Source organism: Phyllobates terribilis, unplaced genomic scaffold (genome assembly GCF_046119375.1).
Source record: "Phyllobates terribilis strain yellow unplaced genomic scaffold, ASM4611937v1 Scaffold_5__5_contigs__length_657084704, whole genome shotgun sequence".
NCBI classification, from domain to species: Eukaryota; Metazoa; Chordata; class Amphibia; order Anura; family Dendrobatidae; genus Phyllobates; species Phyllobates terribilis.
The window spans coordinates 167,503,275-167,521,232 of NW_027362765.1; the positions used below are offsets into that span (position 1 = coordinate 167,503,275).

The following is a 17,958-nucleotide window of genomic DNA, read 5'->3' on the forward strand; positions in this document are numbered from 1 at the left end:
CATGGCAGCTGGCGCTGACATGAACCCCAACCCTATTACCCCCTGCCACCGCACCAGGGCAACGTGGAAGAGCGAGGCTAAGTGCCAGAATTGGCACTTTCTGGGGCGGCCGACGGCTGGTGTTTCTAGCCTGGGAGGGGGCCAATATTCATGGTACCCTTCCTGGGCTATGAATATCAGCCCCCAGCTGTCTGCCTAGCCTTTGCTAGCTATTAAAATAGGGGGTACCCCACGTCATTTTTTGGGGGGGGGGGGGGGGATAGGGGTCCCCCATTTTAATAGCTAGTAAAGACTAGGTATTCAGCTGGGGGCTGATATTAGTAGCCTGGGAAGCTCCGTGGGTATTACCCCCTTCCCAGGCTTCAAACATCTGCCCCAGCCGTCAGCTTAACCTCCGCTAGAGACTAAAATTAAGGGGAACCCCACGCCAATTTTTTTTTAAATAAATCCTTTATTTTAACACTAAATGACAAGTACAGTAATCAACACTGTCACTGTACTTCATATATATGTGACTGACATGTTTCTATCTAATCTATGTGTGATGCTCTATCTTTCTGTTATAAATTGTCGGGTACAGATGCTGAATTGCCGGCCGGCTTTTTTAAAGAGACGGTGCATGAAAACACTAATATTTTTTTCAATAAATCCTTTACACTAAATGACAAGTACAGTAATCAACACTGTCACTGTACTTCATATACATGTGACTGACATGTTTCTATCTAATCTATGTGTGAAGCTCTATTCTTTCTGTTATAAATTGTCGGGTACCGGTGTATGCTGCTGCTGAATTGCCGGCTTTTCATGTTTCACTGTGAGCACTGTTCCCATCGATTTGGGCAACCACCTCCCCCAATACATTCTACATTATTGTTAGTTGTTTTCCTTCATGTAGAATTAACCTACAAGGAAAGAAAGGGTATATTTTCATTCCGATATTTGTGTCCCATTGACTTGCATTGGTTTCCGGTATCAGAATCGGCGATATCCGATACCCAAAAAGTATCGGCCCGATCCAATCCAATCCGATCTTTCCTGATATCGGAAGGTATCGCTCAACACTAGTAATTACATTATATCAAATATAAAGAAAACTAAAAGTGACTCAGACTATAAGACACTGAAAAGCATCATGGGACTGCGTATATTAATGCTAAATAGACCTTATACACGAGTTTAGGCACTCCTCTGCCAATCATATGCTGCCTTCATTTGCACTACGTTATTGAGATGCTACTAGAGATGAGCGCACCCGACAAAGTTAGGGGGCTCGTACGGGACAGTTAGTGTCCGGTCCTGAACGCCAACCGCTGACTTCTCCTGGAATTTCCGGGAAAGTGAGTGAGTGTGACACTGAAGTTCGGGTCAGGTACCAGAACACGAACTGCCACAGGTCAGATCATCCCGAGATGCTACTTCAACATCAATGGTACTAGGAGAGATCAACATCCAACAGGACAACACAACTTTTGTTATACGAAAATTAAGCATATTGAATCTATAAGGGCAAAACCTACCACCTTTCCACAGCAAATACAAGTTTTCGATTTACAGGTCTGCAGGAAGCCTATAAAAAAAAAAAAAAAAAAAAAAAAAAAAAAAAAGCTCCCATTTACATATTACACTGCAGTTTGCTGGTAGATTCTGCAAGCGAATTTCCTATGTGTGAATATGGCTTAAAATGAAATAGAATAACTAAAATATAGACTTACCCCTATATTGGTAAATTAAAAGAGCAGCTGCTAGAGTTTAGTAATTAGGTTCTAATTTACATAAAGATTTTTCTGTTCTCACCTGCAGCAATTTTAGCAATATAGCGACAACAGTACATTTGACCATTATGGTCATCATTATAAATTCAGAATTCTCAGAGACCTTGTTGTACAAAGTAACCAACTGGAGAATGGCCTTAATGCCAAAACAAAAATTGCTCTTTTGATAAAATTAGATCCAAATTTCTTCAATTGAAACTACAAGTTTAGCATACATAGCTTGGAAGCTAGCACTTGGTACTACTACTCGTGTAAAGGCACAGTTTTCCACATCTGATAAGTCAGGTGGTTACCATGTCTGAGGCTGTGTGCCCACGATGAGCTTTTCAAACGTTTCTGCAGCGGAAACGCTTGGTAAACCTTCCCCCATTGTCTCCAATGCAATTCCACACTTTCAATGCCTATGCTGCGGATTTTTCTGCAGCGTTTATGCTGCGCTCAAAAATCCGCAGCATGTCCATTAATTTTGTGGAAGCGCTGAGTTTTCGCCGCCATTGACTTGCATTAGAACGCGCCAATTCTGCAAGACTGCATCTGTACTTGCGTAATTGGCGCGTTCTAATGTGCGGATGGTACCCGGGTGTAGAGGAGAGGAGAGTCTCCTCCACACCCAGGTGCCATTAAAAGATGTTAAAAAAAAAAGAATAAAATAAAAAATAAAGATTATATTCACCTTCCGACAGCCCCCTTCCCTGTGCTGGCTGCCGACAGATCGCGTAGGACTGAGGGACCTGCAGTGACATCACAGTCATGTGACGGCAGGTCTTTCAGTACAGCGTACCGCGATTTGCCGGCAGCCAGCACAGGACGCAGCAAGTCTCGGGGGCCATCGGAAGGTAAGTAAAAGGTTTATTTTTAACCATTCTCTCGGGTCACACTATATAAATCCATGCCGGTTGCATGGATTTATATAGTGTGACCTAGCTGTCACAAGCACTTCCCAAGTGATGCTAAAATCGCTTGGAAAGCTCTTGTCAACCCGCATGTGGAAATGCATGTGAAGAACGCTTCACTTCCGCATGTCCATGGCAGGAAAACGCATGTACAATCCGCATGTACAATCCCCATGCGTTTTTTCTGCCAGGGAGATGCAGAAACACTCAGGAAAAAATCCAGAGCATTTCTGCATCGTGGGCACATAGCCTAAACCACACAAATATAGTTGCATGTTGCACCAATGGCTTAGATTATAAGCTTGCAAGCAGGGCCTTCACACCTTGTTTGTGCAATTGTTTTTTATGTCTAACATTGATTTCTTTGTACATGTGTGACCACTCAATTGTAAATGGGCTGAAAAACATGGTGCTATATACATACAAGCTTCTACATGGAAACACTGCGGCAAGTCAATTTTTGTTGATGGATCCTAGAAAACTGGAACTGCACAATGTCAGACTGATGGAGCTGTACAATAAATCTGATAAGTCTTAAATCTTACCTTGTGAACAAAACAAACAAAAAAAAAAAATTAAATAAGAAGCCTCATTACAAAGCTATTCTTCCCTAAAAGCATTGCCTTCAAGGAAGAGTAACCCCACAATATCGTGCAGCACATATGGGATTAAGATGAGGACTTGCATGACAGCGGCAAGAATCTGGCAACTTACACAATTGCATTACTAATCATATGTTTGGATTGATAAAGCAGCAGCATTTTTAAAGAATAAAAAAAAGACTTATTCATAAAAGTTTATTAAAAAAAAAAAAACACATGTAATCTCTGATCATATGCAGACTATCTGTAAAACCAGAACGTACCCCATAGATAATAAATATCCATTAACATCAGTCATGTGATGCAGCAGAACCAAGAGAACAGTATTTCCATGCTAATATATATATATATATACACACACGTCTACAATTCAAGCCACAGTGTAATAAGAAATAAAACTAAATTACAGCATCTTCCTTTTCCACTGGCTGGGTCTGCTATTACAGCACAATCACATTTCATTTCTGTTCATTGAGAAGAATGGAACGGCTTCTGTTGAGGTTCTTTTATCCAATCTTTCAATATTTAAGAGTCAGTGAGATAAAGTTCTAAAAAACTGCAAATTCAATGACACTTCAATATGTCAGTATTGTCTGAGCAGCTACACATGTGGTTCTCTTCTGAACATTTTTTAAAAAAAAATATGAGTAACCTACATTTTTTCAAAATTTACACAAAGTACATTAAACTCTGAAAAAATATAAAATTTAGATTCCAGCATGTAGGATATTTCCAATTAAAACCTTGTCCTTGAATGCATGCTCTATGTCTCGCTCCTCAATCTTTAAAGATACCTGAAAAATTAAAAAGACAAGTTTTAACCAATATAAGAAGTAAATAAAATCTGTACAATTTTCAGAAGAGATCACTTTACATGCAAAAGTACTTTGTGAAATTACACAACCACCATTAGGGCTCATACTCATCTGCGTATAAATCGGATGAGTGCAATCCAATAATAAAATTAAAAAAAATAAAAATAATAAAAAAAAAAACGCAGCATGCTGCGAGTGGCCACATATCGGATGAGACTCAATGAAAGTCAATGGGTGTCAGGAAAAAAAAAAAAAAAAAAATCGTACGGCACATGGACTACCTGTATGACGCACGATTTTTAGAGATACATTACCATTCTGTAACAAAGAACACTGGAAATGGTCCTGTAAATTGTAGAATAGTTGCAAAGAAAAAAAAATGCATTGCATATGCAAGTCACACGGATGCTATGTGAGAAAAAGGTCATTGTACTTGCATGACACTCGTCCAATTTTTTATGGATCATGGTTTTAAACACAGATGAGTAGGATCCCTTACAGAAAGAACAGGATTAGAAAAACATGACTGCCTATTTTTAAATACTGCGTCAATCCTGTCTGTAGGTTGTTCTACTATTGGAGTTTAGCGTGATTAAAGGGAGCACTGTCTGCTGCAAGAATGTTATTTACCTGCAGATATAGTTGTAATATAGTGCATTTTATTCATGTTTGGCTGGCCTAATATAGCAGACAGTCCAGGGAGAAAATTACGTTTTATTCTCTCTGCAGACGCTCTCTTCCAGTCATCGTGGTGGTGCAGGGAGTCATTAGGGTCACCGCTCATTACAGTGAGCGTGCTGTAATACACTGCTCAAAAAAATAAAGTGAACACTTCAACAAACAGAATATAACTCCATGTAAATCAAACTTCTGTGAAATCAAACTGTCCACTTAGGAAACTGTTTAAAGTTTTATTCTCTTTGCAGCTGCTGTTCTATTCCAGTGATCGTGATGGTGCAGGGAGCCATTAGTCACAATGTACTATACAGTCAATGCTCTGTAATCACCCCTCGGCACATTGACTGACGGCCCGCTCTGCAGTGTGTGTGGTGAAGACTGTCAGTTAAGGTGCAGGGGAAACTATTACAGCACGCTCACTGTAGTGAGCGGTGACCGTAATGACTCCCTGCACCACCACGATGACTGGAAGAGAGCGGCTGCAGAGAGAATAAAACGTAATTTTCTCCCTGGACTGTCTGCTATATTAGGCCAGCCAAACATGAATAAAACACAGTAAATTACCACTACATCTGCAGGAAACAAGAAAATGATCACTTTCTCCCTGTTGTGTTGCACAGTACCACACATCTGAGCAGGTATAGTACTGTTTTTAGAATAAAGAAGACATGGGTTCTTTTTTTCTGGAAAAAACATCTAATGCAATTTGAAATACTTACTTTTGCGAGGCGGGCTTCTTTAGCTCTCTTTAGACCCAGAATGCCTCTAGCTTCCAGAAGCTGACACAGGGACAGGCACTCTGACTGGCCAACCATTGCCATCTGCTGTTTTCGGCACACCTTGCTATAAGTCTCATAAAGCTGCAAAACAAAAATTTAGTCCAGATAAGTACAAAGAGGTAATATTGGAGAAGTATTACACTAAAAATGGTGTGATAAAAGGCACTGAGTAATGCGAGATGCTATAGACTGACCTTTCCCATGGTCAACTCCTTAATTTTGCTCTGTTGTGTGAGCAGCAGGAGAGAACACACTACAAGTTTCTGCTGCAGAGGAAAGGTCTCATCCCCTCCGCTGCCTGCTGACATTTTGTCACCATACACGTCAGATATGACCCGAGAAATGTGTGGAAGACTGACTTTCTTTGGCACAGGTGTAGATGTGTCTTTAACTGGTGATGCACCTACAAAGCAATAAAATAGGAGTTTGATTAAGGCTATGTTCACACACGTTGTGTTTTGCTGCGTATTTTGCAGCATATTTTTATGCAATTTTTTCAGCTGTGTCTTGCAGTACCAGCAAAGTGTATAAGAAAACAATTCTCTGTTCACACATGTTGCTTTTTGTTTGCTGCGTATTTTCTGCCTCGCTTGCATTTTTTGGAAAATAGAGCATGTCACTTCTTTCAGCGTTTTTTTCACCCATAGTAAGTAATGAGTAGTGAAAAAAATGTTGAAAAGATGCAGCTAAAAAACATTAGCTGACCTACCTGTGAGAGGAGGTGTGAAATTGAACAATGCCTGTGGCCCAGGGAGGTGTGAAATTGAACAATGCCTGTGCAAACTGATTGGCAGACCCCATAGTGTGAAAGCAAATAGTGTCATACAAACTCAATGCATTGCCAGTGTCTAAACTATTCTTGAACAATTCACCTCCCCTACTATGCCAAAACCAGAACGCTAGATAGAGAGATTATATATATATATATATCTATATATTTTTTTTTTTTTCACAGAACTTTGTGTACATGCCCAAATAGAGACAGAAGGACAGTGGGAAAAAAAACGCTACAAAAAACGCAGGAAAACTTGCACTTTTGACGCAGCTGTTTTCTGGCCAGAGAAAAGTTGTCAGATTTGCAGCAAATTTAGCTGCAGAAAAAAAAAAAAAAACACGTGTGTGAACATAGCCTAAGGCTTCTACTTGAGTAACAAATGCACAAAAAAAAAAAAAAAAAAAAATCAATGAAGATTTACAGCAAGTTTTATTACAGAGGCGAAAGCAATAAAATATTTAACATACTGCAGTTTTACAGCTAGAGTCATGCACTTGACAAGTATGTCACAAAGAACAAGAGGGGGAATAGGGCAGGATACAAGTGACTGAATCCGGTCCAGATACCATACCGCACAGACCGCCAGGAAATTAAGAGATAACGATCTACTTACATTCAGACCGTGGCTTCAGGATAGTCTGGCTCCTCACATCCGCTTCCACTATTTCTACAGCTCGCCTGCAAATGGGAAACACATAGATGTAAACACAAGTAAGCTCATGCATTAGAGATTTAACTTCTAGGATTTGCTCACAAAGCAAAACTAAATCAAATGAAGAACAAGTGTCAATTTACCTGCAGATGTCCAAAGCTTTCCGAGCATCGCCAGAAACAGCAGATACTTTTCTGGCACAAAACTGAATGGCAGCATTATCCAGAACTGGGTCACCTGAGACCTGCGTAATAGAGGAAGAATATTCCATAGCCAAGTTACTTTCAGATTACAAAATGTGAGGGCGATTATAAAAGTTAATTATTTGTTTCCAGAATTTATCATTAGGTCTGTAACTAGCCGGGAAAAAGGCTCAATAGCCGGGTAAGTCATACTTTAATTTCATGGTAAGAATTGGAGCAGACAGTGAACTTTGATAATGTCCTGTCTTAACAGGGCTGTGGAGTCGGAGTCCGTGTCCATTTTGGTGGAGTCGGTATAAAATGGACCAACTCAGACTCCTAAAATATATAATAAATTGGGTACAGTAGTTCAATGCAGTTTGTGGGGAACATTTTTTTCATAAGAATTTGGGAAAGTTACGAAATGTCCTATAAATGTCTGTCCTATTCCTGATCTAAGGGTCTAGAATTTTAGCGGAGATGAATCTGTGCTACAGTAAATTTATCACTTAAACATGAGCCATGTATGAGGGAGTCGGAGTCATGGAAATTGAGGAGTCGGAGGTTTGGCTTACCGACTTCACAGCCCTACTTAAAAGACCCTTGTCTCATCACGTACAGTTCTGCTACCTTAATTCCTACAATAAACATGAAGCAAAGGTCCACAATATACGTATATCACAAAAAGTTTATTACAAAAAACAGGCAGCCATGTATAACATCAATATTAAAATAGGTCAAATAGCAAAAGCAGTTGTTTATGGTTGCCGGTCCACAATCAAATAACAGGCTAGAATAACTGAAATCCTCAAAAAGGTATGTCCCTATTTAAACCATCAATAGATCAGGGGGCAAGTAAAGTGCCAGTGCATGTATTCTATACTTATTCCCACTATAAGTGTAATCCCTGATATGATGCATCAGGGAAACATGCCTACTATGTGTAGTATGAATAAAGATATACAGACTCTGAATGGAATGGGCTGTTAAAGATCATAGTAGATATGCATGGAGAGAATCATCTTACCCATGTTTGACCTGCGTGTGCCAGCAGCCCCAACACGCGTTTCACGTGGGCTGTCCCTTTAACAGCCCATTCCATTCAGTCTGTATATCCTTATCTATACTACACATAGTGGGCATGTTTGCCTGTTTCATCACACTGGACAAATATACTTTGGGCATCATATCAGGGATTACACTGATTTCCATAAGTATAAAATACATGCACTGGCCTTTTACTTACCCCCTGACCTATTGATGGTTTAAATTATAGGGACTATTTGAATGGATGACAGACAGTAGTATACCTTTTTGCAAATTTCAGTTATTCTAGCCTGTTATTTGATTGTGGACCGGCAGCCATAAACACCTGCGTTTTCGCTATTTGAATATTGATGTTATACACGGCAGCCTGTTTTTGTAATATACCTACCAGTCGGCGCCTTGTTTTTGTTCAAACTATATTATTATTATTAATAATAACCTTTGCTCCATGTTTATTGAAAGAAATAACTGTTGAGGAGTGTCCATGTGAACTATCATTTTGGCAATTTACTTGAGGCATTTGGCCATCCTAGATGTAACATATATAATACTTTCAGATTGGAAGATATTGATTTAGTGAGGAGTATATAGGTGTTCTGTTGATACAGTTGTGCTCAAAATCACATCCCCCAGCAGAATTTTTCCTTTCTTGGCCTTGTTTCAGAGAATATGAATGATAACAAAAATACTTTTTCTCCACTCATGGTTATTGGTTGGGTGAAGCCATTTATTGTCAAACTACTGTGTTTTCTCTTTTTAAATCTTAATGACAACGAAAAACATCCAAATGACCCTGATCAAAAGTTCACATACCCAAATTCTTAATACCGTGTATTGCCCCCTCTAACATCAATGACAGCTTGAAGTCTTTTGTGGTAGTTGTGGATGAGGTTCTTTATTTTATCAGATGGTAAAGCTGCCCATTCTTCTTGGCAAAAAGCCTCCAGTTCCTGTAAATTCCTGGGCTGTCTAGCATGAACTGCGAACTTGAGATCTCCCCAGAGTGGTTCAATGATGTTGAGGTCAGGAGACTGAGATGGCCACTCCAGAACCTTCACTTTGTTCTGCTGTAGCCAATGGCAGGTCGACTTGGCCTGTTTTGGATCGTTGTCATGTTGGAACATCCAAGTACGTTCCATGTGCAGCTTCCGGGCTGATGAGTGCAAATTTGCCTCCAGTACTTGCTGATAAAAGTGGAAGGAAAGATGAATGCAGCACGTTACCAAGTTTCCTGTGCCTTTATAGCTCACACATCCCCAAAACATCAGCGATCCACCTCTGTGCTTTACTGTAGGAAAGGTGTTCCTTTCATCCTAAGCCTTTTTGACCTCTCTCCAAATGTAACACCTATGGTTGTGGCCAAAAAGTTCAATTTTGGTCTCATCACTCCAAATTACCTTATTAAGGAAGTTTTAAGACTTGTCTCTGTGCTGTTTGGCATATTGTAGGCAAGATACTTTGTGGCATTTGTGCAGTAATGGCTTTCTTCTGGCGACTCGACAGCCCATTTTTCTTCAAGTGCCTCCTTATTGTACATCTCGAAACAGCCACACCGCTAGTTTTCAGAGTCCTGAATTTCAGCTGATGTTATTTGTGGGTTTTTCTTTGAATCCCGAACAATTTCCCTGACAGTTGTGGCCAAAATTCTTGTTGGTCTACCTGACCGTGGTTTGGTTTTTACAGAGCCCCTGATTTTCCATTTGTTAATCACAGTTTGAACGCTGCTTACTGGCATTATCAATTCCTTGGATATTTTTTTGTATCCCTTTCCTGTGTTCTACAGTTCAACTACCTTTTCCCATAGATCCGTTGACAATTCTTTTGCTTTCCCCATGACTCACAATCCAGAAACGTCAGTGGCTGGATGAAAGATACAAGAGTCTGTCTGGATCCCAGACACTCACTCAGCTTTTATGCACACACACTGATTACAAGTAAACAGGTCACAGGTGAGGATGTTACCTTTAGTAGCCATTCAAACCCATTTGTGACAAATTCTGTGTATGTTATCAGGCCAAAATCACCAGGGTATGTGAACTTTTGATCAGGGTCATTTGGATGTTTTTGGTTGTCATTAAGATTTAAAAAGAGAAAAACACAGTAGGTTGACAATAAATGGCTTCACCCAACCAATAACCATGAGTGGAAAAAAAGTTTGTAATCATTCATATTCTCTGAAACAAGAAAGGAAAAATTCTGCCGGGGTATGTAAACTTTTGAGCACAACTGAATATCTCTAGCTGTTTAGAATAGTTCTGCTACTTTGTAGAAGCAAGATCTTACAATGGCTTGCTGGCAGCTGAACTACCCTTTCTCCCATATCTGCAATGTAACTTTTTGCAGAAGCCACATCAAGTGTCAAAAATGGAATCTGATGGGAAAGCAGAAAAAGGCTTAGCAAAAATCTAAATGTATTACACTGCAGTACATAAGGCAGATTTCTACTCTCCTCGCTATTTAAAAGTGTGTAGGAGTAGTATAAAGACCAAGTATCAAATTACCACTAACTAGAGAGGAAGGTTAGCTATAAAGATTACCCCGTTGAGGGTTATATAGCACCATACCATACATAATCGTGCTAGAAAGTTGGCACACTACACGTCAAGCATCGTTCTCAGAGTCATTAGTGTTCTGTGCCAGAAATGGAAGCAGACCCAATCAGGGGTGGAAAGTATTCATGAAGGACTATGGCCCAGTTTTTAGCACAAAACATACAGTCATGTTAATAAAACTGCAACCTGTCATTTTGTTTTGCAGAATCACAATCAGTATACAATAAGAATAATGGCTAGATATAAAGGAGGTTCCAGTAGTAGAAAATCAATGTTTAAAGTCTATGTGCAGAAATTAGGCTGACAGACACCAAGGCCAAGATCAATGCATTTGTCGCCTATGTACAAGGTCCTTTTAAATGAATATAGTTGACTCATCCAAATATAACATACTTTACAGTAAAAGATCCAGACAACAAGCGTTACCTCTCCTCGAAAAACAGTATGATAAACCAGACCCAATGGTAGAACAGGGAGCCTGCAACCATTTAGTCCAAAGTTTGTGGAATTTTTCAGGGTGATGGTAGAGCCAACCAGTAACACATTTCACTTTACATTTTCTTACCTGTGTAAGTCTATCCTGTAGAATTGTAGCTATTTGGTCTTTTGTATAAGGAGAAAAATTCAGTAATTGTGGCTTGCACTGCGGCCGTGCCTGTAGTCTAGGCAGAATGCGGTCAGTCAAGTCCAAGGCATTAGCAATTCCTGGAAAAGCAATAGAAATGGTCAATCTTCAGACTTAAAACGGCATAGGGGGTGACTGGCAGTAAACAAGCTGTATACCACAGAGTCTGACACATTAAAACCCTTACCTATAAGTACGACTCTAGAGTCAGTCAGCCAGGGCCACTCAAACACAGTATATAGTATGTCGTGTCCCCTGCTGTCCAGCTGATCCATCTCATCCAACACCAGAAGGCTGCAAATGCAGGAAAAAGTGATCAGAAACCATTCATGGGCACATGACAATATATCAGCTACTTGACAACTAGCCTATCATTGAGCAGCACGGTGGCTCAGTGGTTAGTACTGTTGCTTTGCTGCATTGGAGTCCTGGGTTCAAATCCAACCCAGGACAACATCTGCAAGGAGTTTGAATGTTCTCCCTGTGTTTGCATGGGTTTCATCCCGCACTCCAAAGACATATTGATAGGGATTTAGATTGTGCCAATGTTTGTAAAGCACCATGAAATTAATACATAGTAACATAGATTTTAAGGTTGAAGGAAGACTAAGTCCATCTAGTTCAACCCATAGCCTAATGGCACTATATAACTAAAATAAAAATAAATATCTATTGCCAAAACCAAGGGATTGTCCAGGATAAGAAAATCCAAAACAATACTACATCAGGTTGTGTCTGATATCACATCTCAGCTCTACTCACTAATGGGGCTGTGTAACAGCACACACATCCATGTGTGTGCTGTTTCTGGGAGAAAACAGCAATGATTAATTAATAGACAACCCCTTTAACCAAACTAAAATCAGCAGCGCTTTGGAATGATGAAGCTGAGAAACTGCGGCAAAGAGCAGCCGGAATTAACAGGTGGCCAATATAAGTACGTACATCATAGGTGCTTTGGATGTAACCAGCTTCTCTAGTTGCCTGACTATATCTTTTCCTGGAAGAGAAGACTTTCCATTTGCACAGATCTCTTCTGCTATGGTAGGAAAGATAGCCTGGGAGCTGCGGAGGGACATGCAGTTGATATAAACCGTCTTGCAGTTCTTCAGAATCTCCTGAAACACAAGTGATGAAGAATCAGTACACGCACAGTGCAGGTGTACACATACCCAGGTACAAGTTAGTAGCCACTCACTCACACTTTGTCTTTCCTATCCAGGCCCAGGGTTATATCCCCATTTAATAAAATTCAACACACAGCTGTATATAACAAAACAAAAAACAAAAACAAAATACGTTTGTCCAAACCTTGTTCTCCTGCAGCAGCTTATTTAGGCAGGCAGTTTTGCCAGTTCCTGGGGCACCGGAGATGTACAGGCTGCCAGGCTTTCCTGAACATACATGGGACTTCAAAAAGGACAGTAAGGTTGATGTTTCCTTTTCACGTGCCAGGAGACGATCGGGCACAGTCGTGTTAAGGGCACACTTGGCCTGCTGATAACATGATGCTGTAAAGTGGGAAAACAGAAGCCAAGAAAATTAATACCTGAAGTTTGCAGTAATGAAACCTTTTATCTTATGGATGTCTTTATAGTGCATGCAGTAATCGTGCCAACTGAATAAGTATAAAAGAGACTGTTCTAATTGCTAACTGTGAAGTCAGAGGACAACATGTACTTTTGCATGCACTTCAGATTATCAAAACTCACTCATCAGTGCTTGGAATAGCACCAACATGAACATTTGAGTTAACAAGAGTATAAAAGCAAACTGCTATGGAAATGTATGCATTATATACCTGTGCAGACTGAAATTACAATTGTATGTTCGGATTAAATGGTTCTCACCTTCCTGTTTGAACAGACGTGTACCCACAGTCTTCCTCTCATGCAGCCCCCATTGAGTTGAGTTGGATGGGGTTTCTTGACCTCTTTTCTGAGGAGATAAAGCAAGGTCTTCTCGCTTCTTTGTTGGGGACAAAGGAGCTGCAGCAGCCTGGTTCTCATCAAAAATAAGACGCCTCCCTTTGGCTGGACTTAGAGGACAATTCTCATTACAGCTTTGTTTGGGTGGGGAGCATTGAAGAGCCTGAGGGATGTTACAAAGATTATCGTCACCTAAAAGAGAAGAAAGAAAAATGTAAGATGCCGACCTGGAAAGCAACACTTTACAGCAGTGTTTCCCCAAACTCCCGTCCTCATGGCCCCCAACACATCATGTTTTCAGGATTTCTTTAGGGTTGTACAGGTGAGGGAATTATCATCAAGGCGTCAGAAATTGCTCCAGGCTCTCTCACCTGAGCAATACTAAGGAAATCCTGAAAACGTGATGTGTTAGGGGGCCGTGAGGAAGCGGTTTGGGAAACATTGATCTACACCAACTGGAGCAAACCTAGAACTCCCACATGATATGAGCAGTAGCTTTGCAACAGCAGGAGAGCCCCTGGTTAGGGACCATGGATCTACGCCATTGGCAAAAACAAAGCCTCTTACCAAGCCTCTTCCGTGGGCTGAGTGGCAACTCCTTGGACACAGGCGGCAGTGGCACAGTAGCTATAATTCCTGATTTGCCACGTACATGCAGCCCTGCTTTCGCAGTCTTTGTCTTAGGGAATCGAATGGAGCTTTGAGACTGGGAGCGTGTGCTCGGCATTTCTATAAAAGAACAAAAATATATAAATACACACACACAGATATATATATGTATTTTCAATCTGATTATTAGCATTTCACAGAGAGACTGAAAATTGACTAACAGGAGACATTAGAAAATGTGGTTCAATAACAGGCGGCAGAGCACATGTTGGCAGTGTATACTCCTCCTCAGCAGCGGTGCTCTGTATTTAACAGTACGATCTCCAGGCCGCGCTTCTGTAATGAGCCCAGTCTTCTCATTAACAAGCTTCTGGGAAGCTCCCGATTAAGTCATCAACAGGGAGCAGTTATAGCTTAATGAATGAGACAGGGAGGGCAGTGCGCAGGTTAACAAGTTTAATCAGTATGGAGCTGAAAAACAGGCGCCGAGGCTTAACCCTTTCTGCGACAACCGGGATAAATGTCATTTTCCTCCTAAACAGAAAGCTTTGTTCAAGAATATGTATTAACTAGCAGTTTTGGTAACTGAATGATAAAATAAGTCAGAATGTGTGCGAGCAAAGTAAAGAGGATTGTCACCTAATAAAACTGACTGTATGACCAGTCACATGGATGTGCAATAGCTAAATGGGGTTAATTGCTTTAATTAGACAATTTTTCTATTTATTTTTTTCTTTAGATAGGGTCATAAGGCAGAAGTGACGACAGAGGGTGCAGCGATATTGGGCGCTACCTTAGTATTAACTTCTCTGAAACTGAAAACACGCAGGCAACAGTCTGAAAGTGAACCTGTCATCAGGATTGGGCTAAGTGAACTACATACACTTTCAGGTTGGTGCTGTTACACTGATTAAAATGATACCTGGGTTGATGAAATACGTGGATGGGTCTTTCTTTGGTGCTCTGCATTATCTTCATCATTGTGGCTTAAATGACATGTCACTGATCTTTCAGTGATCTGCCTACTATTTTAAATACGGAGCTTGCGCACTTCTTTTCAATTTTAACTCAAGCAAAATGACGCATGCGCAGTACCATCTATCGTTTGTCAACAGATGATACTGCGCATGCGCTGCTGCCATTTTGCTAGGTTCAGTGACCTGTCATTTAAGCCACAATGATGAAGATTATGCCAGAGCATCAAAGAAAGACCCATCCACAAGCCGCCCAGGAGTACGAGCATCTAATTATCTCTAAACTTCAAAAAAAGATTAAACAACCACCACAGGATGAATTAAATCAACCCAATATCATTTTAATCAGTGTAGCAGCAGCAACCTGACACTGCCTGTAGCTTACTTAGCACAACCCTGATGACAGCTTCGCTTGAAAGGCTAATTGAAACGTGACAACCAATGACAGAACTTATCACTTTGGAAAAATAGACTCTCACCGCCCAAAAGAAAAATGAATAAAAAAAAATAAAATAAATAAATCACAGTGGCCACAGCTCTGACAAGGGAGAGCAGATTCCCACCTAGTGGATGTCAATGGGCGATCCTTTCCCTGCAGATAAATCTGCACCAAAAGGAGCCTGGTAGCGGCGGTTATAGAGCACATAGGAGCATTGGCCAAACATTAGCGTGTGGGAAAGTAGGGAGAAATATATAGCTACCTAATGTATGTGGGGGCCTTATAGGTAGCCATACACATTAGAATAGTCAAGAAATAGATTATTTTTTGACCATAGACTGATGGCCCAACTCAAAACAATTCAAGAAATAGTTGGCATGTTGCATTTTTTCGGGGGTTGATCATCTCTAGCTGCAACATCGGCTGAAAAAAATAAAATAATGGCCAATGCAGTTTTGAGATGATATTCGTCTGACCTCTTATCCAATGTTTTACGGTGGTCGTTTTAGGTCTATATATTTCCAGTATATTGTTTTATTTCACTCATTTCACATTGGACATAGTTATTGCCACAGTAAACATTTGTGGATTGAAGTGTTTTTCTAAAGCTGACTAAAAATTTGGTATAAATCTTCCCTGCCTATAATAGGTCATCACCAAGAGAGTCCAATGAGAGAGCCTGGTCATTACAAATGCGTAAAGGTGCATTTACACCAGCTGACCGCCAATCGACTGACATTTAATGGCCCATTTACACAGGCCGACTAGAATCACATCTGTACAGGACGATCGTTAAATGATTGTTCTGTGCACACAAAATACCAGTTATCGGCAGCACAAGTCTTACAGAGGACGATGTGCTGCAGATAATGATGATTTTAATGCTGGCATGAAGGATCTAGTCACCTGAGGAATGAGCGATTTGCCCGTTTTGTGGCTACTTGCCGGAATGTTTACTCAAAAACGAGTATTCCAATGACCGCTGGTTCAGGATTATCGGTTGATTGAAATGAACCTTAATCAACCAGAAAAATCATCTCTACAAGTATGTCATGCACACGTGGCAAATTAATGTACATGGACCTTTCACACCACCACTCAGTCGTTATCCCGGAGCATCAGGTGCCGAGCGCCGCTATATGGTGCTTAAATGCTACACCGCAGACTAGAAGGCTCGGCAATAAAATAGTCCATTTATTTATGCATTCCATGTGAATATGCAGATTTTTAAATGCCAAGAGAATTGCAGGAATTAAGGTGCAGGCTAAGAGATGAGCAACTTTGTAAAAATTACAGTAATTTTGGGTTCGATGCACCCCAATTAGATGAAATTGTTTAAGTGAAAAGTGCCCCTCCAAAGACGTTTATTACACCTTGAGATGTCTCCAAAGCCCAAAAGCATAATAAATAGGGGGAGGGAAGGGGTTAAAAAAATAAACTATAATCAAAAGCCCTGCGCCAGCAATTGCCTGCCCGTGATCAGTCAGCCCAAATCAGCGCCAGAAGACCCAGCAGCCAGAATATCTAAGAGCAAAGACTGGAGGGTCGGGTGGGCTACGACAGACACAGCAAGTGGGGGATGGGCCGAGAACAAGTATAACCTTTCCTGACATCAAAACAATCCAGCAAAATGGAGGCCAGCAGACATGTTGCTGGAGTCATGGAAAATGCTGATGAACCTGAGTTTTTCATGGCACAAATTCAATTCCCTCATCTGTATACAGGTCCTACCGAAGGGATCTGTACAATGGCCGCATGCAGGAGGCTCCGGAATGTACCAACAGGACGGCTTTACTGTGAATCTTACCAGAAACAGCAGCCAATCTGCCCCATGCTGGCACGAGTTAGGACAGCCTTGCCACTGAGCAAATCTTGCTCCCCCCAAAAAACCTGTCTATGAGGAAGGGGAAAAAAAAAGTTATACATTAAACAGCCCCCCCCTTCTTCAGCTGATCCCATCAGGAGGGGGAGAGGCAGACAGCAGCGTGCGTGTATATATATATATATATATATATATATATATATATATATATATATATATACACACACACATACATACAATATAAAAGCTGATATAACTTACACATCCACAACAGAATGCGCTTACATAGACACATAAATGCATTATGTTGGAGGCATAAAGCACTGCAGGCCGCAGACGGGCTGCTACAGAAAGAGAATTGTAAAAATACTTACTGTAAGGAAGGAGACAACACAACCTGTACGGGACTAAGGACCTTACAACTCAGCCTCCCCGAGCGCCAGCTGCAGACTGGACACAGCGCGCCAAACTTTACAGCCAGGTCTCAGCGCGCGCTCAGAATCTCGCGCCACTCTCTCCTATTGGTAAATGCTAAGAGGCCCAATGGTGACGTCATGCCCATGTGACCAGACGATGCAGGAAGTGAGATGTGTTTCCGGGAAGAAAACAGCGACTTTTGAGAGAAGGAGGTGGGAAAAGCGGCTGTTCCCGCGGATTCGTAATGAGGGCAGAGTGTGTGTGAGATTGAGGGGCCATGTATATTGGGTACAGGGGTTCGCGTGAGAGAGGAGGGGAGCTGCATGAGAGAGGGGGGGCATCCACGTAAGACACAGAGGGGTACGGGGACAGGGGGTGGCGCACGGGGGGCGTC

General features: G+C 41.1%; 1 protein-coding gene across 2 annotated transcripts; it reads right to left on the reverse strand.

Moving 5' to 3' along the window:
* Window positions 1-3,475: 3,475 nt before the first annotated feature.
* Window positions 3,476-17,679, reverse strand: CDC6 (cell division cycle 6). Of its 2 annotated transcripts, XM_073681103.1 has the most exons (13): window positions 17,522-17,679; window positions 17,133-17,219; window positions 13,871-14,032; window positions 13,226-13,495; window positions 12,687-12,886; window positions 12,321-12,493; window positions 11,563-11,669; window positions 11,316-11,455; window positions 7,113-7,213; window positions 6,931-6,995; window positions 5,737-5,945; window positions 5,483-5,623; window positions 3,476-4,064 (listed from the first exon to the last, which is right to left on the reverse strand). In XM_073681103.1, the coding sequence occupies exons 3-13, from the start codon at window positions 14,028-14,030 to the stop codon at window positions 3,978-3,980; spliced, it is 1,653 nt and encodes a 550-aa protein (XP_073537204.1). In that variant the 5' UTR covers window positions 14,031-14,032; window positions 17,133-17,219; window positions 17,522-17,679; the 3' UTR covers window positions 3,476-3,977. The 2 variants fall into 2 exon arrangements, with proteins under 2 accessions (XP_073537204.1, XP_073537203.1); XM_073681102.1 differs by lacking the exon at window positions 17,133-17,219 and having other exon boundaries at window positions 3,477-4,064.
* Between the last annotated feature and the right edge of the window lie 279 nt (window positions 17,680-17,958).

Coding starts and splice junctions, on each gene's coding strand:
- CDC6 (XM_073681103.1), bottom strand. CDS start 14,030: ATGCCGAGCACACGCTCCCAGTCTCAAAGCTCCATTCGATTCCCTAAG. Junction 12,887..13,225: donor ACGTCTGTTCAAACAGGAAG/GTGAGAACCATT, acceptor CCCACTTTACAG/CATCATGTTATCAGCAGGCC. Junction 12,494..12,686: donor AGCTGCTGCAGGAGAACAAG/GTTTGGACAAAC, acceptor CTTGTGTTTCAG/GAGATTCTGAAGAACTGCAA.